A 26,241-nucleotide genomic window follows, 5' to 3' on the forward strand; every position below is an offset into this window, starting at 1 on the left:
TTCGTCGTTAGGACGCTGTTTATCGCGATTTTCGCGCTGGCGCCACTGGCGCGCTGGAAAATAAGGACTGATGAGGACATGAGCGGTTTCGATCCATGAGAGAAATATGGGCAGCCAGTATTGCTTCTATCGTGTCTGCACTTCACTCCTGCTTCCCTGCTCAGTCGGCACTATCGACCAAACAACAAAAGGTCGAGGTTGACCTTGTATACCTCAAGCAGAGAAAGTTCACGTTTCCATACACGGCTCCTCAGCATGACTACGAGAAGCAGAAGGAGATACGGGCCCACGGGCTTCGAAGAAGCTGTGCGAAAACCTTTTGATTTTTACGACGGTGCCTTTAAATTATTATTCTGATTGTGTCAATTTCTTCGTGTTGGGGAGAGCTGTCTGATCACCCATGATGTAATAGCGCAACTGAATGTCCCGGGATGACTTTTTGTTTTGACAGGGCGGATACATGTCCGCGAAAGTTCAAAAGCTGGAGAAACAGTTCTTGCAAAATGCCGAGATTGAGGTGTCGGGGACCGAAACCGGAGAGCTCGCAATATTTCAAGGGATCTCGGTCTTCGTCAACGGTTATACAGGTAAGCGCACCTGGTTAATCATTCAGGTTTACAGACCCGCCTTCTCCCGATCATTTGCAGATCCCTCAGCGGAAGAGATCAAGAGAATTATGATGGTTCACGGTGGAACGTACCAACATTACTACAAGCGCAAGCCCAAGTGCTATATGATCGCCACGAACCTGCCGATGGCCAAGTTGAAGAGCTTGAGGGACTACGTCGTCAGGCCAAGTTGGATCACCGACTGGTATGTCAGCTCACGCACGAGCCTCAAATTAGCCTAAACTTCAGAAGAACATGTCGATGTCATAAGAACACTGACATGTTGAAGAAATCCACGGCCCTTGAATTTTACTTTTTTCGTTTGTTTGCAGTGTCAAGGCTGGCATGCTCCTTCCCGTTCAGGATTACCTCCTCTACTCTCCAGACCTGAAGAAAGGTCAACAAATGATCAACCGTGTGCAATTGGCGGATGATTCGGGAACATCTGCGATGACTAGCGCTGAGGCACACAATGACGAACAAGATGGCTGGCTTTCGTCGGACAATAGTGTTGACTGTAACCTTGAATGTGAGCGGCTGCATGGTGATCAAAACGGCACGGACCATGGCTCTCCGCCGCAGGAGCACAAAAGCAACGACAGTCCGAGATACCAAGCCGGCGATCCTCGATTTCTGCAAGAGTTCTACGGAAGATCGAGGCTTCATCACATCTCAACCGCTAGTCTGAAGCTGAGAGATTACGTCGCGCAGTTGCGTTCTGCCGGCAACTTCAACTTTGTTGGCGTGCAGCGACTCAAGAGCCACCTCGAGGAGCAGACTCTTGCAGAAAGGGTTCAGGTGCCAGGCAAGGTGCTTATGCACATTGACATGGACTGCTTTTTCGTCTCCGTCGGCCTTCGTTCTCGACCGCATCTGAGAGGTGAGCAAGACACAAGCACAGCCCCTAGTGAAATGTCAGTGAGGCTGCCTCTTTCTTTGGTAACCACACTCCTTGCCCTCTTTCGTTCTCTGCTTATCGAGCGTGTTGTGCTTTCGAAAATAATTTCATAAAAATATGTTCACTCTGGAGACAAATGTTCGACATGGACAGACGACCCCCAAGAAATACTGAATGTGTGGGAAGAAATATGCTAAAAGAAAAAAAAAAAGAAACACTACCGAATTATAAAAAAAAAACAAAAAAACAAAGAATTCTACAGCCTTAAATTTGTACCAGTAAAGGTCCCACGTCATCTGTTTTAGTAAAGCCTAATCCGCAAGCTAACTTCAGCAACATCATTCCTAAACGGTGCCTTTTGACAATCAGGCAAGCCAGTTGCCGTATGCCATGGGAAGAACGGCGGCATCCAGCCCAGCTCAAGCCATTCCGGGGCCTCAGATGTTCCCGGCACAAGTGGCAGCGGCGCCGACGGCAAGGGGCTCATGTCCATGTCGGAAGTGGCCAGCTGCAGCTACGAGGCACGGGACGCCGGTGTGCGAAGCGGGATGTTCCTCGGACGAGCCAAGCAACTCTGTCCGAACCTCGTGGCCATCCCCTACGAGTTTGAGAGCTACTCCGAGGTTTCCAAGATCCTTTATGACACTGTTGCCAGGTTGGTGTGTTGGGAGGTAACTCCAGAAGTCACGACATTTGTGACGCAAGGCGCGACTGTGACATTGTTATCTCGGCTCTGTGCTTGCGTCGCGCTGGTCACGTTAGCTGCAGCACGGATATGCGAGTTGCATAAATGGCGCAGAGCAGGGGGATCGGAGTGGCGGACGCACTTCGGTAGGTTAGGTTCGATTTAAAGCTGCATTCAAGGGTGACATTTCTTGTCCCCATTAGCACCCACTACCAATTTTTTTTATAATCAAAAGTTTTGGTCATGGTTAGACTATGGGAAGGTCGACCGTCAATTCTCCAACTATGTTATGCCCCAAAAAGTTTAAATTTAAAAAGCTAGTCAAAGATTTTTTTAGTTCATTAGCTAACAAATTAACATATTTCGCTTCTTTTCTACTGGCCACCTACGACTAGGAGAACCCTTGTGTGAATTATTTTTGTTACAAATTCTGGACCCTCTAAAAAGAAATCGCCCTGTGTATAGGGTAGTCGGGGCCTTTTCTGCTCATTATTCACACCATCCTAAAAATGCACATGTGCACAGTGTGGCATCTACTTATCATTTTCATCAATGTTAAGGACATTGTTTGAAAATAAAAATTATTTTACAACTATAATTGGGTTAGAGACCAGTCCCCAGGAGAAAGTGGAAAAATGTGCACGTTTATAAGCCTCATAGTCTTCATATTTGTCTCTTAAGGTTCCAAGCTTGGACATGCTTGTCTATCTTTCCTAAAACAAATTAACAATTTTGAATATTTTTTACAATAATATACCTACTCTGTATGTTGCTTTCAAGATTTAAATGATTGCCCCACAGGTAGGTCATAAGGCATATATGGGTTGACAGGCAACTGAAATGTGTAATGGAAACTGTTGTTTTCCCCCCAGTTACACCTTGGATATTGAGGCCGTGAGCTGTGATGAACTGTATGCTGATGTCACGAAGGTCCTGCAAGAGGCAGAGTGTACACCAAACGACTTTGCATCATTCTTGAGGAAGGAAATCGAAGAGAAAACATGCTGCACGGCGTCGGTCGGCCTAGGTGAGTAGACCGACATTTAAGCTTCTATCATATATAAAGATTTGTAATCTCTATAGTGTTCTTCATCCGAAACTGAAAGGTGTTTTCTGAAAGATAAACTGGCAACATTTGACGACCGACCATTCAGCCTGGAAAAAAGTCCTTGGTTCTTGATCATCAGAAACCAATGCTGCCAGTGCTTCAAGAGCTCTCCTAGTTTTCCTTAGAAGTACTGGACTGAGTTCACGGCTTTGAACTCCATTCCTTCCAGAGTGACCAAAAGTGTAATCCCAACTCCTGCATTATGATACCGTCGTCACCGACATCCTTCCCTTTTTAATTCTTGTCATCTCTTTCCTCCACCTTTTAATCCCTGTTCTTCAACCCCTAGTCTGGAGTAGCCTGCTAGGCAACCCTGTCCACCTTTTCATTTTCTCTATCACGCTCTCTGTAATCTCTATATATCATTTTAACACAGAATGTGTTTATGGCCTGGATTTCATGGAAAAGTGTGATGCTCGAGTGTGATGAAAAAGCGTTGCACACAGATCAAGGCAGCACAAAGGATACATAGCCCGTAGCAGGCAATGCATAAGCATTCAAAGCATACAGAAGGCAGAATAAGCCGTAATAATTCATACATAATCGTAACTAGGAACAGCCAATTGAAACCAGAGTGATTCACTAAGGAGTTCGGCAGAATTTGAACCCCGGAACACGCAATCCGCAATCCTACATCTTTGCTCAGCGTCACGAGTAATAGATGAATGAGAGCACAAGGAGCTGGACGATGTACAACCTGCCACCGACGGTCGCCTGCGGTAGCACGCAACTGTCTACGGTTTAGTTCAGCATACTCATTCCGCAGGCAACCGTCGGAGGCAAGTTATACCCAGTCCATAATCCGCGGGCTACAGTCGCTGGCGAGTTATGCTTAGTCAATCCAGCGCACATAGTGTGCGGGGCCGTCGTCAGCGAGTCACACTGAGTCCAGTTTGCTTCGTCCATAGGCGACCGTCAGCGGCAGGTCACACTTAGCCCAGCACACTTATTCCGCAGGAACCGTTCACGGCGATTCATACTTAGTCCAGCATACTTGCTTGTGTACCGCAGCGTACGGATGGGTGGCGATTCATACTTACCTAGTCCATCATACTTATTCCGCAGGCGACCGTTCCCGGCGTGTCATGTTAGTCCAGTAAACTTTGTTCGCGGGCAACTGTCGGCAGCAAGTCGTATACTTAGTTTGACATACTGAGTTTGTGACAGTTGGCAACGAGCCATACTTAGTCCATCACTCTTCGTCCGCGGGCGATCGTCGGTGGCAAGTCCTACTTAGTCCAGCATAATTATACTTAAATTCTGTCAGAGCCAACGCTATGATACGACGGAGCCAACCAGGCGGTGCAAAATGGGCATAATCGCAGCGCATCGGTTGTGGGATGTCGGAGCTTCGGAGAAAAGTCAATTGGCAAGAGTAAAGAGTGCAATAAGCCTCCTCTTCTCGCAATTAACTCCAGCTGCCACTTAAAGGGGCCCTGACAAAATCTTTTTTTTTTATTATCTGAAACGATTGAAAACGATGCCGGTACATTACTCTCAAAATTCGAAACTTGGGAATTCAGTATTTGTGAAGTAAAAAACAATTTCCAAAAGCCGAATTCAAAGTATCTGCGCCGGAGCGTTGACGTCAAATATTGCAGAGTCCTGAGAGTCCACTTTTTTTCGCGACTCCGTGCTGTTGCCACCGCGACCCGATGCGAGGAGGAAAGAAGGTCCGGGAGATAGGGTGATAAGGGCGCCGGCGGACAGAGAAAAACCGGTTTTATTTTGTCCGTGCGAGCAATGTCGCCTGGCCAGGTGGCATGTTTTTCTAGGGAGGATACAATTCGAGAAGGCTACATCACACCGGACTCCGATTTTGGGTATTTCAAAAAGAAGGGCCATAGTGTGTTCGCAATTGCGTTAAAAAACGTGTTTTACGATTGCCGTTATTAAATGTTATAGAAATGTCGCCTACAAACCTTCTAAATTTCATGATTTTTGACGTCACGAATCAAAAGAAGCGAGAAGGCGAAGAGCGGGAGAGGAGAACTCCAAAAATCAACAATAAAAAGGTGCGTGCGCGCCTAAAAAGATTTTTTTTCGCATTGCAATTTTTTTTTTTTTTTTTTTCGTGTTTATGATTACAGCTTGCATCGTTTTAGACAATAAAAAAGAAATATGACTCTTGGGGTGTCAGTGCCCCTTTAAGGGGTTCCTGAAGATCCGGTAGCACTAAGAATTCGAGGACCTACACGCATTCACCAAAGAAGCGGGAGTGGCGGGAAGCTTCTCGATAGAACATGCTCGCGACACACTGTACTCCCGAAGAAATTTAAATTTGTCTCGATAGTTCCGACGAACCGGGAGATCCTACAAGTGTGTTGTGTGTGCGGCGAATCCGAAGCCACCCAAAGCTCCCTGCAACCAAGCGTAGCAAATGATAATGCACGCATGAAGCATGCACGACACGTCCTATGTTCCCCGGGTTTATCAGAATGGTTGAGGCAGGTTAAATTTTTTTTAAGACGTAAGTGTCTTTTGGGTAGGATCTAAAGGCGGCACGATTGACTTGCCTGTCAGATTGCACATGTGCTTGTTTTTCTGTTTTGCCCCAAACAGGTCCAAATATGTTAGCCGCAAGAGTAGCGAACCGGTCTGCCAAACCAAATGGTCATCGGTTTGTTTCTACGAGCGAGCTCCTGGAGTTTTTTAAGGCCGTTGCTGTGAAACATCTTCCAGGTATGGATAATGAACAGGTTCCTACTGTTGTATTCGAGTACCGAGGAAGCACCTGTTCCAAGTTCCTCAACTGTGCATGGGTACATACTTACTGCCCCAGTTGGATGCATGCTTGGAAACACTTGCTTTTTCAAGTTCTGGAATTAAAGGGAAATGAAGGGACGTTATTTGCTCACGTTAGCGTGCCCTCTCAGTGTTTTGCAGCAAACAATAGAAACAAAAAAACAATCTTTGGATAGATAGATCTGCATCTTCAGAAGATTGTGCTATGTTTGAGTGGTTGTTTACATTGTAAAAGTGGGTAGAACAAAAGGACCCAGAACACACAAATGTCGGTTTTACCGCAGCAGCTGCAGGAAATATCAAAAGAGAAAACTTCACCTGGACGTCTGGTGTAGACGAGAAGCCATTTGCCCGCAAATAAATTTCCTCTCGTCACCATTTTATATCTCTGCTCTAGTGATGGCTCTGCTACTTTCGTTTTGCACTTGCGTTTGTCTAGTACTATACAGCAACACAGTTTGATAGTATATGTAGTAACAGCATTGCGAAAAATCCTGCTAATATTGCGGCTTTGTCGACTGTTGCATTTGCTACGCTTTATTTGAAATGTTAAACGTTAAAGGATATGTATGTTTAATTATGAGCAAAATATCTACAGTTGGCATGAAAGAGTGTGAACAGTGAGGCTTCGTTAAGCATTAATCTTTTTAACAATCTGTGTTCTACCTCTGCTGGCGAATTTCTCGGTTGCAGATACCATTTAACTTCTGCTTGCAAAGCCAAGTTCTCAGGTGTATTTTATTTTAGCAAAGTTCTCAGGTGTATTTGTTTTATCCTCAGGTGTATTTTATTTGGTGGAAGCTCCTCTACTGCCCTTATTCATTTGTCCCTAATTATGATTTTTTTACTTTTTCAGCAGATACATTCTGAAAGCATAGCAGATATATTGGCAGCTTGCACATTAGCTCGGCTTTCCTTTGCAACAAAACTCGTGAAATGTAACTTCCAGGTGTCGGCTACAGGCTCCAGTCTCAGTTGACAGACATGGGGATTGAGACATGCGAGCAGCTGCAGGCCGTTTCTATGGAAACTCTCAAATCAAAGTTCGGGGTCAAGACCGGCACGCTGTTGTACCAGCACGCCAGAGGGAGCGATGACAAGGTCCTCCAGTTCAACAAAGTGCGGAAGTCGGTTTCGGCCGAGGTCAACTATGGAATTAGGTTCAAAGAGGTGGGAACAATTAATCCGTGGAACGATCTGGTCTGACCTTGTCGGGTGTCGTCGTGCAGGCTAACGACATGAACAAGTTCATTGGTCAACTATCCGAAGAAGTGGAAAAGCGACTTCGTGAAGCCGGGGTTCAGGGACGAGCAGTCTCGCTGAAGTTGAAGGTATGTTTTTCCAAAGCACCTGTGTTGTTTTTGATTCCCAACCTTTTACTTCCACTGGTAAAATGTGTGGCTATACAAGCTTGTTTCATAACAAAAAGATGTGCCACATTATCTCTAAACATTGATTAAAGTGGTGTAATAGTAGTTTGTGGCAGTCGTGTGCAATAGGCCTGAATTAGGTAGGTCTTGCCTTTGTCATAAGACACTTCAGCTGCGGTCTTTCTTGTACCTAAATACTAACCGGCTGGATTTTGATGGATGGGTCTCATTACGTAAGTCTTTGTTTAGAAATTTTAAAAAATGTTAATAAAACCTTTATGAATAATCTGCAAAGCCCATGGTAAGGGAAAAGCCAAGAAGTTTGTTACCAGAACCAAATGCAGTTGCATAGTCAAGTTCTCAAACTTCTTGAGTCGGTTTTCATCCCTCACACCTCCATGATTCCTTCTGTGTGAACCATTTAACTCATTTTCCTCTGTGCCTCATTGCCTCTAGCACATTTCAGTTTTATTACTTTTATTTTTTCACTGCTTCTATTTATCAATCCTGCTGACCTTCGTTTGCACAATTCAGTTCATCAAACCCGTCGGATACATCCACGGCATATTCCCCAATCATGCACCAACTTCGAACGTCAAAGAGTTAAGCATACACTTTCTGAACTATTAAATTATATTGCATCCCCAACATTTGATGTCATGTCACTAAACGAAAACAACATGCCTAACATTTTATAAAAGTGCACAATGTTTGGTTATTTAATTTTTTTATTATTTTTTGCTGAAATTTTGTGTGTGTGGTTTTCCTTGAAGGAATGCCCAGCTGCATAAAATCGGCCTTTTTTTTATTTGGTTTCTCCTATCGCCGATGATGGAGATAAACCATGTTAGAACGTGAGAATACAACATGTGCATGGCATTTGTGTGGTGCTAAAAAGGCCGTTGTACATTACAGGTCCGACAGAAGGATGCACCCCTGAACCCCACAAAGTTTATGGGTCATGGAATGTGCGACAACATCACAAAATCTGTCCAGCTTTTGGCTGCAACGTCGAGCGCAGCAGCCATTAGTAGGGAGTGCTGTAATCTTGCTGCTCAGTTGCATCTTGTACCTTCAGACATCAGAGGGGTAAGGTGGACGTCCATCCTTCCCTAGTTATTTCACATTGTTCTAATAAAAAACAAAACAATTTTGAAATTCACTTTTTTTTTTTTAATTATGTAGTACATTTTTTTTTTTTGGATTATAAAAAGCGCACGTTAAAACACTATTTTTTTAACCAGAGGCCAGTTACTTTGTTTTCTAATCTCATGACCATCTTCAACACAGATGCAAACAAATAATTTTTTAGTTCATCATCTTTCTAGAGGATGTTTATGATTTAGGTGTTGCTTTAGATGGCTCATTTCTAGCATGTCAAATTGTAGTGGTGATTCCCTTCCTCTCTTTTAGCTAGTTACAACACGATCGCAGCAATCTACGTATTTATCAGTCTATTTATTGCTTAATTGCCCTGCAGGGCATTACAGTAGAACAGTGATTCTCATTCTGGATTCCATGGAACATAGGGGTTCTGCGAGCTGGTCTCATTGGTTCAGCGAGCACCCAAATTGCAGTGGTACCCCCCCCCCCCCCCCTCCTCTCCCCCTAGTTTAACCTTCCACAGACTGAGCCATAGATAGAGTTGATGTAGAGTAGGGATGTCGCGAACCACCCTAGGTTCAATTTCGAAAGGTTTCGATATTTGCGAAGCGAACTGAGGTTCGATTTCGAAAAATTTCGATATTTTCGTACCGACCGAGGTTCGATTTCGAAAAATTCGCAACTTTTGTCCACAGCGGAGATTCGAATTCGAAAAGTTCGAAGCTTTCACGGTTTCTAAAATTTCGAATTCGAATATTTCGAATATATTTTACTTCAGGTTCGATAAATTCGAAGATTTCGAAATTTTTTGTAAAAAAGATTCGAAAACTTTGAACGCTTCGAATTTTTATAGACATGAAGTTCGAACAATTCGAAGATTTCGAATTTCTTTTTCCATAAAGTTCGAAAATTTCAAAGGTTTCGATTCTCTTTTAACGCTAAATTAAAAAAAAAAAAAAAAAAAAAAAAATTTGAAGATTTTGAATTATTTTCTAATCCAAGTTTTCAAAGTTCGAAGTTCGATTTTCAAGTTTTTCCACAGTTTCAGTTTCAAATAACGTTTTCACGACTCACTGGTTTTCACAAAATCAAGTTTAGAAAAGTTAGGGTGTGATATCTAGATTCTGCGAAGTTGGTCAGGCAATTAAATGAGACGACGAGTGTCCCGGATGTGCTAGCATATTTGCCAGTGCTATGGTGCCTGGATCGCGTCTTCGACTGGTGTGTTTAGCGTCCTATGCTGCCCATACATCAAAAGTGGTCCCAATGTGGCAACAAATGACGCGAGTGTCATACTGTTGCCAGTCGCGATCCTGGCGGTTGGCCGTAGAAATGCTGGCGAAAAGCACGAGCGAACGCGAGTGTCGCTTTCGTCGCGGCGTCCCTTCAGGCGTCCCAACTTCCGGCTGCTCAGCTTCCGTGAACTGTCACAGTGGGAAGCGACCTGCAGCAGAACAGGCGTCTGCCACTCCTACCACAACTGTTGGGGCGCCGCCAGGGTCGCAACAGGCGACAGCATGACACTGCTATGACGTCATCAGGCAGAAATCGAGGGACCACTTTTTTGGCCGCGGTAAACACACCAGTCGGAGACGCGTTCCAGGCACCATACCAGTGCAGAATTGTGACCGCCAGCCCCGTGGGGGGGGGGGGGTTTAACCTGCATCAAGCAGTAATGATTGCACGAACACACTGTTTTACGAGACTCTTCCAGTTCGAAACGGCCAGGGGCGAGCAGGAGGTTGAGGCTCAGAAAAACCATGAAGCGACCTGGCAAACTAGCTCGCCACCCCTTGCACGCTGGTAGTAATCCGATCCGGTGAAGTTTATAATTGTCCTGGAGGTTTATTTTCTGGGACGGAGGAATCGCCTCGCAAAAAGCACAAAAGCCGACACAACTCGAGGTCGAGGAGCGTTCTACCATACAAGTGGCGTCGGAAGAGGAAAAACGGGGGGAAAGAGGGTAGGGGGGGGGGGGGGGGAGGGAGGGGAGGGAGGGAGGGAGGAGAGGGGAGGGGAGGGGGAGGGAGGGGCTTTAGCCTCGTTCTTCCCCTTGCAGGTATTTCGGACTGTTAAAGAAAACAATACGGGGAAAGAGGGCTTGGTCGAGCTTATTTTAATCTGAAATTATTTATGCATATGTATAGCTACTGTCGCTCTTCACTGCATAAAAGGTTGCGTAGATGGTCATTGTTAGAAACTCGTTGTCAGAAGGCACTGCTCGTCGCATGCTTGAGGTTCGGAAGTTCAAAGCTGTCTTTTTGACCTAAACACCTGTGCCGATAGTAACAAAAGAAAAAAAAAAAAAGAATAAATGCGGGAATAAAAAGCAGGAGAAAAAACAAAGTATCAAGAATTCGTCGGAAGTGTTCTATTCTTGCATATTCAGAGGTTCAGAACTTCGAAACAAGTTTCTTTTACCAAAGTGTGTACAGGCTAAAAGAAACACGTCCCAGGAACGTGAAGCGAAAAAAAAAAAGTTTTCTTTTAATGACGTGCTGAACTTGAACACTACTAGAAATCTTCTCCCATGAGTTAATTTATTTCTTAACGTGAAAAAACAATAAATATATTATTTTGTATTCTGCAGATGGCAATGATATGTACTGTCTGTGGTGTTAATTTAAATGCGATACCTCAAACAACTTAGACGAAAATAAATATCAAGTTTAGGTCATAATTGCATGCAGATACATGTTTGGACATTTCTTCGAAACTCACGTTGAATAACAATAATCACATCTTAAAACGGCACTTACCTAGGCTATACATAGATCATTCTTAAAAAAGTATAACTTATCTACCATGAATAGCTCCGGCTGCAGCGTGCTTCAAATCTGGCACAAACGATAATCGTCAGAAACCCGTCGTCCTTCCTCGCCCCTTCGGGGATTTATTTCTTTAAACCTAAGCATGCCAGAACATTGAAATAAACGACATTGTCTTTCGTAAGGAACGCAGCACCGCGTGTAAAAGTTCGAGAAAAAAAAAATTACGAATGTACCCCACTACTTGAAATCAAATGAAACCGTCCGCCGGTCTTTCGAAGTTCGACGAACGTCGAACTTTTACCCTAAAAGTTCGAAGTTCGTCGAACTTCTGACTTTTCAGAGTTCGAAAGTTTGAAACTTTTCGAATTCTCTTGATAAACAAGTTCGAAAGTTCGAAATTCATCGAATTTTTTGGTCAGTCAAGTTCGACAAGCATCGAACCTTGCAGCGCAATAAATTCGAAAGTTCGAAAAAGATTGAATTATTTAGCGTAATAAGTTTGACGGTTCGAAAAGCGTCGAACTTCTTAGCTTAACAAGTTCGAAAATTCTACATCCGTCGAATTTTACGATATAGACAATTCGAAAAATCGAAATCTTTCGAACCTTTCGAACCGCTTGATTCGATCATCGAAACTTCGATTCGAAAAAAGTTCGCGGCATCCCTAGTGTAGAGGGAGGCTTAAGTATTAAAATAAAAAAGAAACAATAACAACCATAATTCAGAGGGCCAAGCTAGACAAACTGACACACAATGAAGAAAAGCAGAAGCAGCAGCCTCAGCTCACAAAACAGACATTAATATTGATGTCATATGTACATATTTATGTTAACTAATCAACCAGATGTAGCAAGAGGCAAAGTATAAACTTCCTCCCTCAAAAAAAAAAAATGACTGGACTCAACTGGACCTTTTGAGCTTACAATTTCACTCGGCAAGCTATTCCATTCCTTTATGGCCAATCAAAAGAAAAAGTTTTAAAACCAATAATTGACTAGCATTCCCAAATTTTTATATCCTATATTTGTTTTGCAACCTACGAGTGGCTAAATTCATCTTTGTGCACACCTAGCTGTCCAAACTTGAATCTGTCCTTGTGCACGAAGCTTGACCATTGCTAGCTGGGAGATGTTTATTTCCTTCTTATCCATCTCTTGCATCAGGTGGGGATCCAGGTGGGGAGGCTTGAGCCCCGGCAAGGAGTCCAGTCCTGCGCTTCCAAGACCATGCTGGACTTCCTGACGGACAACAGGTCCACCTTGGGGGCCGCTCACCCTTCCGCCAGGGAGGGGGCCACGCCCGGGGAAGGGGGGTCGACAGCCACTGCCGCAAATGGCCTCGGGTCACCTCCGCAAGCCGTGTCGCTGCCAGCTTTCTCAGAGGTGCGTCCGAAAGGAAGAAAGAAATTTAACTCTTCGCTGTGCGCTTGAGCATGAGGGAAGCGTATTAGTTCCCAGTGAGCTTGACCGAGCCTTTGAACCTGTTTGTTCATTTTAATTTCAATTCTACGCGTATGAATGGACGGAATCTGTTTTGTACGATTGTAAGCACCCGTAACCGGCCTTCTCTAGTGTTACTGACGGCTTCGAAAAGAAACGCGGGGCATGGCAGGTTCTGAGCATCTCGTTTACGCTGCACAGCCGACGAGATTGCTGCATTCGAGAAGAGCAAAGCAGGGAGCGTGAACATGACAAACCGCTATGCCTGAATATAGGCTTTAAAATATATAAATTGCACTTGCCTTTTTAGAGCACAGCTCTTAGGCACCCGTTTCCGGCTTGAGCGGTGTCGCCGTCGGCGTAAACGCGCACTGCATTATGGGACGCTTCTCATAATGACGTCATGTGTGACGTCACGAGGGCAAAACTTTCCCACTAAATGTGGCAGAAAATTTTTCCGCTAAGTTTAGCAGGAAAATTTTCCAGTTAAATTTAGCGGGGAAATTCTACCCTCGTGACGTCACATGACCCTTTCCTCCATACTTTCCCCTCCCCATCCTCAAGAGCTGCACTCTAATTCGGCATTACAGAAAATTGTAAACGTCACATATCTTTTTTTTTTTCTCAGGTCTTTCTGTGAAAAGGGTTTGTTTGTGTTGCAGATTGATCCAGCTGTCCTTGAGAGTCTGCCGGAAGACATCAGGCAGGAAGTCCTCACGATGTATCGAGAGAGCCGGCGCAACCCTTCGCGCACAAAGTGAGCATGCAGTGTTGCTAAATCGAGTTGTGAGTAAGTCTCTGGATAGCTTTGGCGTCGTACACTACAGTCGACTCCCGTTAAAACGAAGTTCACGGGGACCGTGAAAAACTTTGAATTAAACAAAACTTCCAATTAACCACAAGGAACAAAAAGAGTAATTTTTATTACCTAATTTAAAAACCAATTGTTTATGAAAAAAAAAAAAATTGGTGATTGCCATTTGCTTCTTTTTGCAGAATCTTGCTGCAAAAAGTAAGTTCTACAGACTGTAGATGTGCCCTAGTGCTTCTTCAGCATTGTTCTCAGCTGCGAAAAACTTCTGCGCGAGGGCTGGCCGCAGCTACATCAGCAGCCGGCGGTTGCGGCTCAGTTTCAACGTCATCGTCGATTTCACTTTCATCGCTAGCCTCGCATAGCCGAACACTCTCAATGATTTCAATGTCCGTCAGCGCACCGCTTGTTTCCACTCTGCTGTCCACTGCAACGTACTCTTCAAAACGGACGTCGCCGAGAGCCGCTGCAAGACTATTGTCGTCAAGCTCACTTGTCTCTGCTTCCTCCGTTGGACAAGACGAATCACTCCCTGAAGCGTTTGCTATGAAACCGCAGGCCCTGAAGCACTTGCTCGAACTCCGGGTGGGCGCTGGTGCGCGTCCTTTTTCGAGACATCTTGAATTGATCATTCTCGAAAGCATCCAGTATCGAGCGCTTGTTGTTGATGAAGTTTGAGAGGGAGTTAGGCTTGATGCCATAGTTCTGTGCAAGGTCTTGCTTGGCGGCACCTCCTTTCTCAACTTCTTTCAAAATCTTGACTCTCGCGGCCAAGTCGAGCGTGCGATACGATCCACGAGTTGTCATTGTCGCGACTGCAGCCGAAATGCGGCATGTGGAACCACCGGTGGAACAAGACCACCGCACTCCCGAACCAACTCGAGAAAAGACGCGGAAAGAGACAAAGAAAACGATGCCATGGTTCCAACGTGCGGCTTGCGCCAGTCTTGACTGTTTAATCTTGCCGCCTCACGAGCTGTGGCGCTGTGGTCGGCTGCGATGCCGACGATACCAGTGCGGTACACAAAGCTGTTTTTGCACTTCAAAACTTGCAAATTTATCAAATATTACGGTTGCCTCGAGGCTTCCATTTAAAAATCAACTTCTAATTATCCGATATTTTAGACTTTTTGCTTCCAATTACCGAGCATTTTTTCCCAAAGGATTGCATGCCGAACTGATGGGACCCTCACTTCACTTCCAATTAAGCGACAATTCCAATTAAGCGACTTCGAAGTATCGGGAGTCGACTGTACCACAGCAAATCAAGTTGTATCGGGGTAGAAGTAAATTTTTTTAATATCATAATTTGAATTAGCTAATCTGCTATTGGCAAAAAAAAAACAATTTACTCCATCGAATTCAGGAAATTATGAGTACAAATATAGAACCCTGCATTTCTGCAGAAGTCGGGGAAGTATCGCATTAATTGCTTAAATTTGTTCTCGAATGAAGAAGTACCACAAGTTATTAACCCTTGCCTACTCATATTTTCTTCGAGGAACGTACAGTGTAGACCGCATATAACGTATGTTGCGGGAGTCGCAAAAATCCGCACTATAAGCGGTACCGCACTATAACCAAAACATCAATTTTTCAGGCCAAAATACATGCCATCAGACAACTTACCTATGTAAAAGAATTTATTTTATGTTAGATGAAAAATAAAGCTTAGTTTGAGGAAAGTCTTTATTTCACCAGACTAGGTAGTACACTTCTCTCTCAAGTGTGTCACACATTTTGAAAGAAATGAGCGACTTTTGCCTGGCGCAGCCTTTTAACGGCGTCGCAGGTTACGGACGGACGTTGCGAGCGTTCAGTATTGCTAACCCTAATCACTTTTCTCCGGCGATGAAAACGCGTGAAAATTCGCATCCTTTACAGGGTTGGGCAGAAATACTCAAAAATGTATTTGGAAATACAAATACTGGGATACATTGAAATAGTAGCTAAAATACTGATACTAAGATACATCTGTAAAAATGTATCGCGATACGTATCGGAAATACATTTTAAAAAGTGGCAAAAAGTATTTGGAAACACAAATACAGGAATACATTTTAGGGAGGGCAGAAATACAATGCTGATGCTGAAATACATTTTTCAAATTTTTTGAGACGCCAATTGAGATGAAGCTTGAAGTTTGAAGTGGATGTTTTCGATCCCGAAATTACATTCCCGTAGGCTTGGCACTTTGCCTTAAAGGTAGTGGTTTCGGACGACAAGGAGTCTTCAATGGGCCCAAAAAAACGTTCCAACAATTGCTGACCGTGGTCCCTTCCATGACATCCTCTCTGTCTGACGAGGGAATCCTGTCAACATTGATCACATTATGTCGCGGCGGAATGAACTAGAATTCTTTATCTGTAGGTGTGGCCTTGAACATGAAACTTTACCATGCTGCTGTATCAAAGGACAATGCGCACTTTCGTTGTAGGCTACCTAGCTGAAGATCGTGCATGCAGTGTCATTTGGAATTTTTGAGAATAGTGGACCACCTGGAGAATCTTGGAATACATGTCTTATCTTCTGTTTTACAGTTGAAAAAACGATACGGTAGCATCCCTGTTCTGATGGTCCTTACTACCGACCCTCCGCCACGGACGCACGGATTGCAGTCCTCAAGTTTTGCCTAGCATACTCCAAATAGAGACCTCGTGGATTACGAGCTGATATTGCCGGCACAGGTGCGAGCTGTCCAAGAAACGGCGGTCTCGAGACTAGTTGCGGGAGTACGTAGTCTGGGTGGCACAGCGATGCCACTTCTGGCCTCCTTCTGGGTTTCGGATCACCAGAGCAGCGGGTCACGTTCACGTCGGCTGATGACGTACTGTTGAGCCGTGCAATATTACGGGCGCAGCCGCAGATGCATTCGGATATGTGTTGAACTTCACAGCATGAGTCTTCCTACTATTTCAAGTCAGCCACCGCCTGGCTCGTGCTGCAACGGAATGTGACTCAGCTTTGCCGGCAGGATGTACTCTGTACGCTAAGGCGAGAGAGACGGTTAGCAGCGGGCATTGGATGCCAGGAAACAATGACTCAAGAAATCCCTACCTAAAGACCTGCGGCAGAAGATGCTCTGACTCCACTCCTGGCACGCCACCTGGTTCGAGTTTCCCACTACGCAACACTTCTCAGAAGAGAGAAGAGGACTAATAGAAAAATAGTTTGCAGAATCAAAAGGAACTAATTGGTCAGCATAGTAACAATACCCCAGCATCTCCTTGACTCTGGTGCCCTTAGAAGTAAAAAAAAAAAAAAAGAAATGCTTTCAAACTTGTTTCTTTTTTTTTTTTTTTTTTTTTTTTTTTTCGGGGGGGGGGGGGGGGGGGGGGGGGAGTATTTTTCAAGAATTGTAACGAAATACACTTCATCGTGATTGTATCGCGATACAAAGGAACATTCAAAATGTATTTCGATACAGGAATACAGATACTGGTGAAAAAAATGTATCGCGATACAGAAATACAGATACGAAATGTATTTCTAAAATACTATCGCGATACATTTGTATCGCGATACTGCCCAACCCTGATCCTTTATACGGTACGCGCCGGTAATACCTTCAACTTGAGCACAGGCATGAAATGCTCCAAATAAGAAATCCGGGCGATGTTCGAAAACACAAAAAGCACCACTGTAGTCGAAGTAAACAAACACGACGACACGGGCGTTTCTGCCGTCTTGAGAGTGCCGCCACAACATCGCCGCACGAGTAGGTGGATCTTCCCTTCTAGTACGTGCTGGGTTATCATAACGACACACAACGAAAATTCACAGTCAAGGATAGCACTTTTACGCGGAACGATGAGCCTCCATCACGCAATCTACGTCGACGATCACAACCGACGCCATGTTTGCGGAAAGAAGCAGCCGGCCCGCGACCGGCATGCAACGCGTGCGAACACTTCTCGACCTGCGATTGGTCTGTCGTTGCGGTTGCTTCCAACCATCGCAGCAGAGGGACGCACGCACGAGAACGACACGTGCATGCGTCCCTCCATCGCTCTGGCCACTGCAGCCTCTCTCTTCGCATCTCCCGGTTTCTTCGAGCAACCTTCTTGCCCCGCGAGTGCTGCTCGCGGCTCGCGCCGTTATCTAGCGCCGCACAGGGAAGCGTGCTCGGTGCGCCGGTCAGTCGGCACGGCCGCCGGGCTCTTCCAGAAACCGCACTATAACCGGTATTTCCCTTCGCGCGCCTGCATTTTAAGCGGTATGCAAATACATGGAGTTCTATGGGAGGCGAACCGGTGGTTTAAAAAAGCCACGTTATACCCGGTCCTGCACTATAAGCGGTTACGTTGTAAGTGGTCTATACTGTACAACAAAATTTAATTTTAAACGGGCAGTCTGCGTTAAAATAAGAAATAATTTCCTTGATTTCCAGCTTTCATATCTTGCTCTAAATTGGCACTTCTGGTCAAAGTCCCACTGACGTGCAGATGTCGAAGTTGATGGAATGCTCGCAGGATTCACATTGTTTTCATCACTTTTGTCACTGCCCATAAAACTATCGTCCGATTCCTAAAGATCAAAAAGGCCGAAAGATTCGTTGTCACATACGCCCGAGCATTAATCTCTTTCAAAAAGAAGGTTTTGTATCTCTTTGTCGGCTAAGGCGGACATCCACGCCAAAGCCATGTTGTTTTAGTATGAACGCTGACGAGCAACTGCTTTTTTTTTCTTGGCTAAAGGGAGCTTTCTCTCTCTGTCGGAGAGCAAAACAAAGAAGCAAACTGACCAAGGTAAATGGAGCAACACGGGTGGTTTTGTCATCTGCCAGAGAGCGCGCTAAACAAGTTTCGAAACCGAAATGCGAGTCACACTTATGATTGGGCTTCATGGTTTGTATTGATGAGCAACACTTGTTATTAGTAGGCAAGGGGTTAAAATTATAATGAAAATTGCCAAATTCGAAATTACCTACTGTAAAATCCCCCTAAGCCCAAAATGAACAGATAAATGGTGAAAAAAAGGGGGTGGGCTATCTTTGAAGATGAGACAGCAAATCTTATGAAAAATTAGTGATAAAACACCAGGGTAGCCTCTGCAAACCACGTGAAAAGGGAACTGATACCGCGGTCTCGGACACAGTACATTTGCATTTCACGACGTGATAAACATGCGGAAATTCACTGTAAACTCCTGCGTCACGGGAATCGATCGTGGTAAAAAAAAATGCAGGAACCCTCTATGAACTCGCATGTCAAGGGAACGGATAGCACAGGTCGCGGACGCAGCAGGTTCGCATTTCACGATGCAATAAACGTGCGGGAACAACTCGCGTATTGCTGGAACCAATATCGCACGCGCAGATCGCGGACAGAGACGCGTGAATCCGCTACAAAATCGGGCCGGGATAGGCAATCTCTCGGGGGGGAGGGCGTCCTTAAAGGGGCCCTGCAACAACTTTTTGACTGACTTTTAATTTGCACCGATCCTGAGCTCACTGAACGTAGTAACTTAATGAAACTTTTCTTTTCTCAAATTTCGCTTTATTTTAAAAATTATAGTAGGCAAATTAGAATTACAAAAACAAGCAAAAAATAACCTCCTTCATGACGTAGTAGGTCCTGGCTTGAGCGGCCGTGAACTAGAGGAGGGATAGTGAGCTCATCAAGTGCTCACGGCTGCCGCACTCCGTGTCGACGGCTCGAGAGGGCGCCACTAAAGCACGTGGTGGATAAGCTGTATGAATAGGGCGGTCAGGGCGGCTCGCATTGCATTTGCTGCACGATTAAAGACTAATTCGGCATAACACTTCATTGGCCACAAACGACAGCAAACACGGGGTAAATATCAGTTCAGAGCGGGAGCCACTTCGCGCTGCCATACCTCCAAATGGCAAAATCGCCAGCATAGCCCGCGCCGAAAGCCTTCGGAACGCTTGGAACCGGTCGGATCCTTGACCGCAGCGCCAGCGCTGCCCCGTACATCCGGGACCTTTTTTCGCACGCCGTTAGTCGGCGCCTCATCCCACTAGCCCTTTCTAGTATGCGCCGTTTTTTTTGCCGCTTGGTGGTGGGTATGTCGACGGGTCATTTCTTGTTTCCGTACTTTATAAACTGCATTTGTTTCTTTTCTGATCTCAAATACCGAACAAAAACTACTTTCATACATAATTGAAACGGTTCGCGACACTTATATTTTGTATCTCCACTAAAAAAAAAAAAGCTTTTAGCGAGTCTGACCAGTAGCAAGCCCAGGACCAAAGACGTCCGATATTGCGCGCTTTCGCCAACGCGGGTCGCCCACGTAGGAGGAGGAGGTTTCCGCGTCGTCCGGTTAAAATATGACGCACTGATATTTAGTTACTCTCTCCGTGCCCGCTGGCTTGCCCGAACCCTAAGAGACCTGGAAACCGCAAAAAAGGTAGACGCTTAAATATGATTGCAGATCCCCTTTAAAGGAACCATGAAGGCAATTTAATTTTTTTTAGAAAGAAGGTGTTTTCGGAAGCATTGGGGTCCTGGCACACCACACAATTTTTTCTAGAACGTTGTGACTCTTATTTCTTACCTGCAAATAAATTTGCGAAACCGAAACAAACATTCAGATATCTTCCCTTTTTCGCCTCTGGAAAGAGAAGTGACGTCAGGGAGCACTGTCGGCATCGGTAGGATTTAATGCACACTTAGTGTGGTTTCCCTGGTTCGCTCTAGTGCACGGCGGTCTGTGAAGAAAACCTGGAAGAAATGGACGACAACGGCCGCGCTCGCAAACGAGTTTGAGCTCCCGTTCAGCGACCTCACGCCGACTGAACGGGAGATGCTGCTAAGGACGCACACTCTGGATTGGCGCTTTACGAGGGCGATGCAGCAATGCTGCGCATTGCTGCATCGGTCGGCAGTTTATGCAAACTAACGTCGCCCGATCGACCGCACGTCTTTAGCCGACCTTTCGCGCAACCTACTACTGCACATAAACGCCGCATGATTGGTGAGACAACAGTTCGCAAAGCGAGCACGAGACGACGCACGAAACCAAAACCAAAAGTCCACCGCCCCCGGCGCTCGTACCTCTTTTTTTCTTTCTTTTCTTTTTTTTTTTTTTTTTGTACATGGTTGCTCGATGCTTGTTACGCGCCCGAGGTAGCAGTGCGGGATGCGTTCAACCAGTGACAAACGGAGGGATCGCTTCAGATTATGCTTTTATACAGGGTATGAAACCTATTAATTCCCAACTACAACTTCAATTATCCAACGTTAAAATAAAAATTTTTCATCGCATCTCACCACCGAAATCGAAACCAAGAGCGCGTCTATCGTTTGAACCAATCGCCAGACGAGGAGCCCGTTGTCGTCACGCTTCGGCGCACTTTAGTTTACCTTTCTGCCGCCGCCTCGGTGGGGTCTCGGGCATCGTTCCCGGCGCTATTATTACCGCGCCTGTTTGCTCGATTGGTGCGGCACCCAAACTTCTGTTCGGGCTAGAACTTGGTCAACAGTATCTGAGACATGCCTGACATCCATTTCAATTGTTGAATAAAACTTCGAAACTGCCTTCATGGTTCCTTTAAAGGAGCACCGACCCCCCAAGGGGTCCATATCACAAGAGCGAATGACATTTTAGCGAACGGCGACATTTGAGCGAATGGTCGTTTTAGCAAATAACGGGGGCGCGCGTTAACCCATCCGTCGCGCTGCGCTTTACGCCGCTTCGCGGCGACAGTCTGCGGCAACTCATTACAAAAATATGAACTCATTTGGCCCACCCGAAAACGCCGCTTCGCGGCGTCCGACTATTCGCTAAAGTGTCATTCGGTGAAACGTGGGCGTTCGCTAAAACGTCATTCGATCAAGTGAGTGCCTCCCCCCCCCAAGTGTCGTATTTCTTTTTATTGTCTAAAACGATGCAAATTGTAGTCATGGACATGCAAAAAAAAAAAACACCGCATTGCCATTTTTTTTTTTTTTTTGCTTTTTTTTTTTGCTTTTTTTTGATTGGTGACAACAAAAAGCATGAAATTTCGAAGCTTTGTAGGCGACATTTCTATAACATTTAATAACGGCAATCGTAAAACATGTTTTTTAATGCAATTGTGAACGCGCTACGGCCCTTCTTTTTGAAATACCGAGAATGGGAGCCTGGTGTGATGTCGCCGATGTCGCCTCCTGGATTTGTATCTTCCCTCGGAAAACAAAAACCAAGCCACTCTCGTAATGGCTGCAAGTGCGTGGTTGCGGAAGTGATCAACCGTGAAACCGAGTGGCACGCACACTTGATGATGCTTGGGCCGAGGAATTTCCCAGCCCCGAACATTCTCCGCCTATCGGATGCATTGATGTCCACAAACACGCCGTCATCTGTGGTCCGCTTTCGGACAGTGAAATCATGAAAGTGGTTAGGCCTAAGAACGGTCACGTTGCTCTCCGTGCTGAGTGAGCTTCGTAGGGTGCTTTTCCTTCGGCAAAAAGCACGCCGGAAGTGCCGTAAAAAGGTTTGCAATTTATAAAGCATGGTTGCTGTGGCACACCCCCAACCAGCCGTGGGTGTGCCTCCATCAATGGAGACGTGCCACAGTACCTTGTTGTGTCATTATGGTACCTAATATGACACGAAGTGTGTAAATGCAAAAGTTTTACACCGCGTAATAAACCCCCCTTCCCCCCCCCCCCCCCCCCCCCCCCCAAATATGTGTCAACTTTCCGGGGAAAAAAGTGTGTTCATTATGCATGTAAATACAATATATTTCAATTGCAGTAATTTTCATATCACTCAAAACATTATAACTTGTTTTTTTATAGTATCTTTATATTTGACACTTTTTACAGCATCTTTTTGCAAGTGGATTCTTAGGAGTCATTGGTTCAGCATGCAACAGCAGACACAGCCAGCAATAGTGCAGTGCTTCCGGGCAAGCAGGAAATGTTGAAGCCATGAGAAGCACGAGTTGATGCAGCTACAGCAACTTGTGCACCAATTCATGCAGCAATGTGACACTTGAGCGTGCAATTATTTATTTTTCTCGACTTGAGAAAAGGAAAAACGAGTGCATTCTGCAGTACGCTCACTTCTCTGTCAGTCACCATGAAAAGATGGGCTATACGACAAACTTTCCAGTCCGCCAAAGATACCACCAGTCAGGTGTTGCCTTTCTACTGCTTGAAATTTATTCTAAAATCTTTTAAAATATTCAGAAGGGTATATATATATATATGTCCTTGTGCAATAGATAGTGCTTTTCTGTTTCTTGTTCTGTACCATTTTTCACTGCTCTCCTCTAGGGATGGCGAGGCCCACCAAACAGTGGATAACACCAGTCTTTTCTCGCCACACTCAGTTTGGTTTGTGTATTCAAACTGAAGTAAATGTTGATCGTTTGAAAGGAAAGCCCAAATCCTGAGGAAAATTCAGTTGCAATGTCAGATAAATTAAAAAATTAATTCATAAGCAAGGTCATGCAGCCCTGTTCACGGTCAACTCGCTTCGTAGAAGAACCAGTCCTGAATTGTAAACGTTGAGGCTCGTCTTCCCTTTGCATGCCCAGTGCCAGAGAAGATGTAAGCGGCATTACCGGGACGGCTGTCGCGTCGACATCCGGAGCCAAGCCAAAGCCGCCCTTGGGCAAGAGGAAGGGCAGGCCCCCCAAAACCGCAAGCCCCCAGAAGGCACGAGGGCCTGCATGCCACTCCCTCAGGGAGTACATGGTGAGAGCATCTTTGGGGGGGGGACTGCATCCAGGGGTTCCGATCTGGACACTCTATGAAAAAGTTTGCGACTAATCCGGTGGCCGTGATTGGCTGGTGCCGCACTTGGTAGCCGGCCAATCACGGCCGCTCAGATCCCTCGTCGACTTTTTCACCAAATGTCCAGATTAGAGGCCCAGGTGTGTGTAGCCATTGCAAAGCTGCCGCAATGCCAGCATATCGTGCCAATTTGAGTTGCTGGATATTCAAGATATCCAGCAAACAAAATATTTCAGAAATGTGTTTTCTGTTCTTTAAGATTTTATATTGTGGATTTCATTTGTACCTCTTGGCAAGAGGCACAAACGTGAGGAAGTTTATTATGTTATGTCTACAGCAGAAATTTTCCAACCTCAGGTAAAACCAGCTGCTGCACTTGCAACTGCTGCCGAACCAAGTCTAAGCGTGATCAGCTCCAAGGACAAGATGGAAAAGGTCAAGATGCTGCTGCAAGAGTGGATATGCTCTCGGGATGGTATGCCATTCTCCGACTTGTTGTTAGGGGCGAGTGGAAGGAGGAAACCCCCAATTGGTGGCAGGCAGAGAGCTTTGTGGGAAGGGGTTGTTTTACTGTTATATTCTCGCAACAGACTGTTGTGCCACTGCGTAATCCAACAGAAAACATATAGGTACCTCTCCAATATTAGATGGCCATAAAGGAGACGGTGCTAAACAAGCAGCAGTTAGTCCTACGTTGCTGCAGCAAGTTTCCCGGCCATGAGAAGAACAACTTTTAAAGGGGTACTCTGGAGATTTCTTTAGGTACCCCAACTGACTATACTTTCTGCGGCGTTTGCCCGCTCCAGTCTGCTGTTTAGTATTGTAAAATTCATTTTTCATTTCATTCATATTTCATTCATTGGCAAATGAAAAAGTTGCAAAAACCAACATTAAAATATACCCACTTTTCAGTGCCGTGTTGTCAGTGAAAGGCGGGCTTGCCAGCCGAGCAAGCAGTCTTAAAAAAAAAGACTATGCCAAGCATTTGTTCCGTGCTGGTGTGCGAGTACTGGAGCGGGCTTCCAAAGCATTCATTTGACACCATGAAACTGCTTGGAATCAGTGGGGAACAAATTCTGCATTCCGAAGAGTGAACCCCTGCCTTCCGCTGGCATCACTTTTTCTGTGTTGCAAGTAGGGACTTTCAATTTGAAAAACACGGTGAGGACCAAAATTGCAATTCAATAACATTGCGAAAAAAATTATTTGGAGCCAATACTTGGGATACTATTTTAGCGATGTTTGTTGGTTGGTTTAGCAAATTTTCAGGCAAATCGGGGACCATGAAGAAAACGCTGAAGTACCCCTTTAACAGTGAGAGCAGAAAACCAAAGACCAAAATGTAAAAAAGAGGAACATAAAAAAAAATTGCAAAGGACCGCACAAAATGTGTTTCGATCGACTGCGGCAGCTGTTGCATTTTGAAAGATGTGCTTTAGGAGCTTTGCTTTTAGTAGAATACAGCATGTAAACTAACGCTTTTAAGGCGCTTTAGACGGCCCGCAAAAATTGGTTTCTTTATGTATCGCGTTGCGATTTACTACAGAGGTGCAAGGATGTGATGGAAGTGTACAGTGAAAAAAATCAAGATATTAACTTGCCTCGTTCAAAAGAAAGAAAACAGAAACCTGTGCTGGGCAACCTACGCCGCCACTTGGCAAACAATGCGCGCATCGAGAGAAGTGCTACTGACAAATGGCATACGCCGTGTCAAGGGATTGCCGTCCAATTCGGATTATGATAGCAGGCAATCTCGCAGAAAAACCCAAATCGGCCAGCACTCGCTCGACGTGCCGTACATCATCTGCTTGCAGCACTTCTCTCTGCGCGCGCACCGTCTACAAAGTGGCGGCGTAGATTGCCCAGAACAGGTTTTTTTTTTCTTTTAAACGAAATAAGTTCATTCATTGATTTTTTTTTTTTTTTTTTGCACTGTAAACTTTTATTATCTGCTTGCACCTCCGTAGTAAATTGCAGCAAGATATCTTGAAAACCCAATTTTTGCGGGCCATCTAAAGTGCCTTAAAAGGGTTAGTTTACATGCTGCAGTTGTAGAAGCGTGTGTGCAATAGTCAGGGTCCTGCACCCTTTGTTGTTTTCGTGCCGCTGCCAGCCCGCTTGGCGCAGCGCGTTGGCCATTCCCACTCCTCGGACAAAAAGCAAACTATTGGAGACTTCTGCGAGTTCGACGGCCTCTAGTGGCTGGAAAAGAGAGCTGTCATGGCAGGTTCACTTGCCAGGTTTCTCAAGCGAATCAGATATTCAGTGCCTGGCAGTCTAAAGACGAAGCCATGAAAATAGGTTTGAAAACATCTGTTGAAAATCACCAATAGACAAACCGGAGAACCTTCCAGAACCTGGAAGTGGCAGCGGCGAGGGGGGGAGGAGATGGAGTGATGTGCATCTTACCAACACCTGTTGCCATAGATAGGGGCAACGGCAATGGAGAGAGTGATAGCACGGTGGTGTTACCACTCTCCCCCCGCTGTATGAATGCCGCCAAATTTGGCCGGAAAAAAAGCACTAAAAGCTACCGCTGTAAAACAGTCTTCCATTTCTGTTGCAGGTGAGATTTCGAACACGGATGTGGATGCATGGACACAACTCTTGGGCGGGGTTGTACAGGAAAGGAATCTGGAAAAGCTGGACCTCCTCTTGAAGTTCTTTTATCGGTAATACTTTTTGTCGTCGCAACATCTGCGAGTGCGTACAATGGAAAGCTTCCCTTTCGGTTCCTTTCAGAACTGTCCAGAGATCGGGAAGCAAGAAGTGGGAGGATACCTACATGAAGGTGATCAACGTTGTCCAGACCGAAGTTTTACAAGCGTTTGGGCACTTCATGAAGTTGCAGATATTTTAGAGGCAGTCTACTCGAGTTTTACTGCTATGCTTTTAATGACTTTTTGTTGCCGAAAAAAATGTCTACAAACATATTTACATATTCTGCTATATTTGTATGATATGAAATGTATACATAATATACGCCTCTATTTTAGATCAGCCTTGTGTG

The 26,241-nt window shown here is 45.2% G+C and overlaps 1 protein-coding gene across 2 annotated transcripts; it reads left to right on the forward strand.

Moving 5' to 3' along the window:
- LOC8039327 (DNA repair protein REV1) lies at positions 1 to 26,231 on the forward strand. 2 transcript variants are annotated; one of them, XM_002413300.4, is made up of 16 exons: positions 1 to 306; positions 452 to 587; positions 648 to 813; positions 941 to 1,488; positions 1,876 to 2,161; positions 3,064 to 3,218; positions 5,862 to 5,981; positions 6,994 to 7,214; positions 7,274 to 7,375; positions 8,330 to 8,503; positions 12,453 to 12,671; positions 13,391 to 13,485; positions 23,033 to 23,192; positions 23,589 to 23,706; positions 25,798 to 25,903; positions 25,974 to 26,231. In XM_002413300.4, the coding sequence occupies exons 1-16, from the start codon at positions 256 to 258 to the stop codon at positions 26,089 to 26,091; spliced, it is 2,775 nt and encodes a 924-aa protein (XP_002413345.3). In that variant the 5' UTR covers positions 1 to 255; the 3' UTR covers positions 26,092 to 26,231. The 2 variants fall into 2 exon arrangements, with proteins under 2 accessions (XP_002413345.3, XP_040359857.1); XM_040503923.2 differs by having other exon boundaries at positions 50 to 306; positions 452 to 813.
- The last annotated feature ends 10 nt before the right edge of the window (positions 26,232 to 26,241 follow it).

This window comes from Ixodes scapularis, unplaced genomic scaffold (genome assembly GCF_016920785.2).
Source record: "Ixodes scapularis isolate PalLabHiFi unplaced genomic scaffold, ASM1692078v2 PGA_scaffold1__304_contigs__length_218370807, whole genome shotgun sequence".
Taxonomy (NCBI): domain Eukaryota; kingdom Metazoa; phylum Arthropoda; class Arachnida; order Ixodida; family Ixodidae; genus Ixodes; species Ixodes scapularis.

Excerpts from the sequence above, each read along its gene's own strand:
- LOC8039327 (XM_040503923.2), top strand. The coding sequence starts at position 256 with ATGACTACGAGAAGCAGAAGGAGATACGGGCCCACGGGCTTCGAAGAA. Across the intron at positions 814-940 it reads CCAAGTTGGATCACCGACTG|TGTCAAGGCTGGCATGCTCC; the intron begins GTATGTCAGCTC and ends GTTTGTTTGCAG. Across the intron at positions 5,982-6,993 it reads TGCTGTGAAACATCTTCCAG|GTGTCGGCTACAGGCTCCAG; the intron begins GTATGGATAATG and ends TGTAACTTCCAG.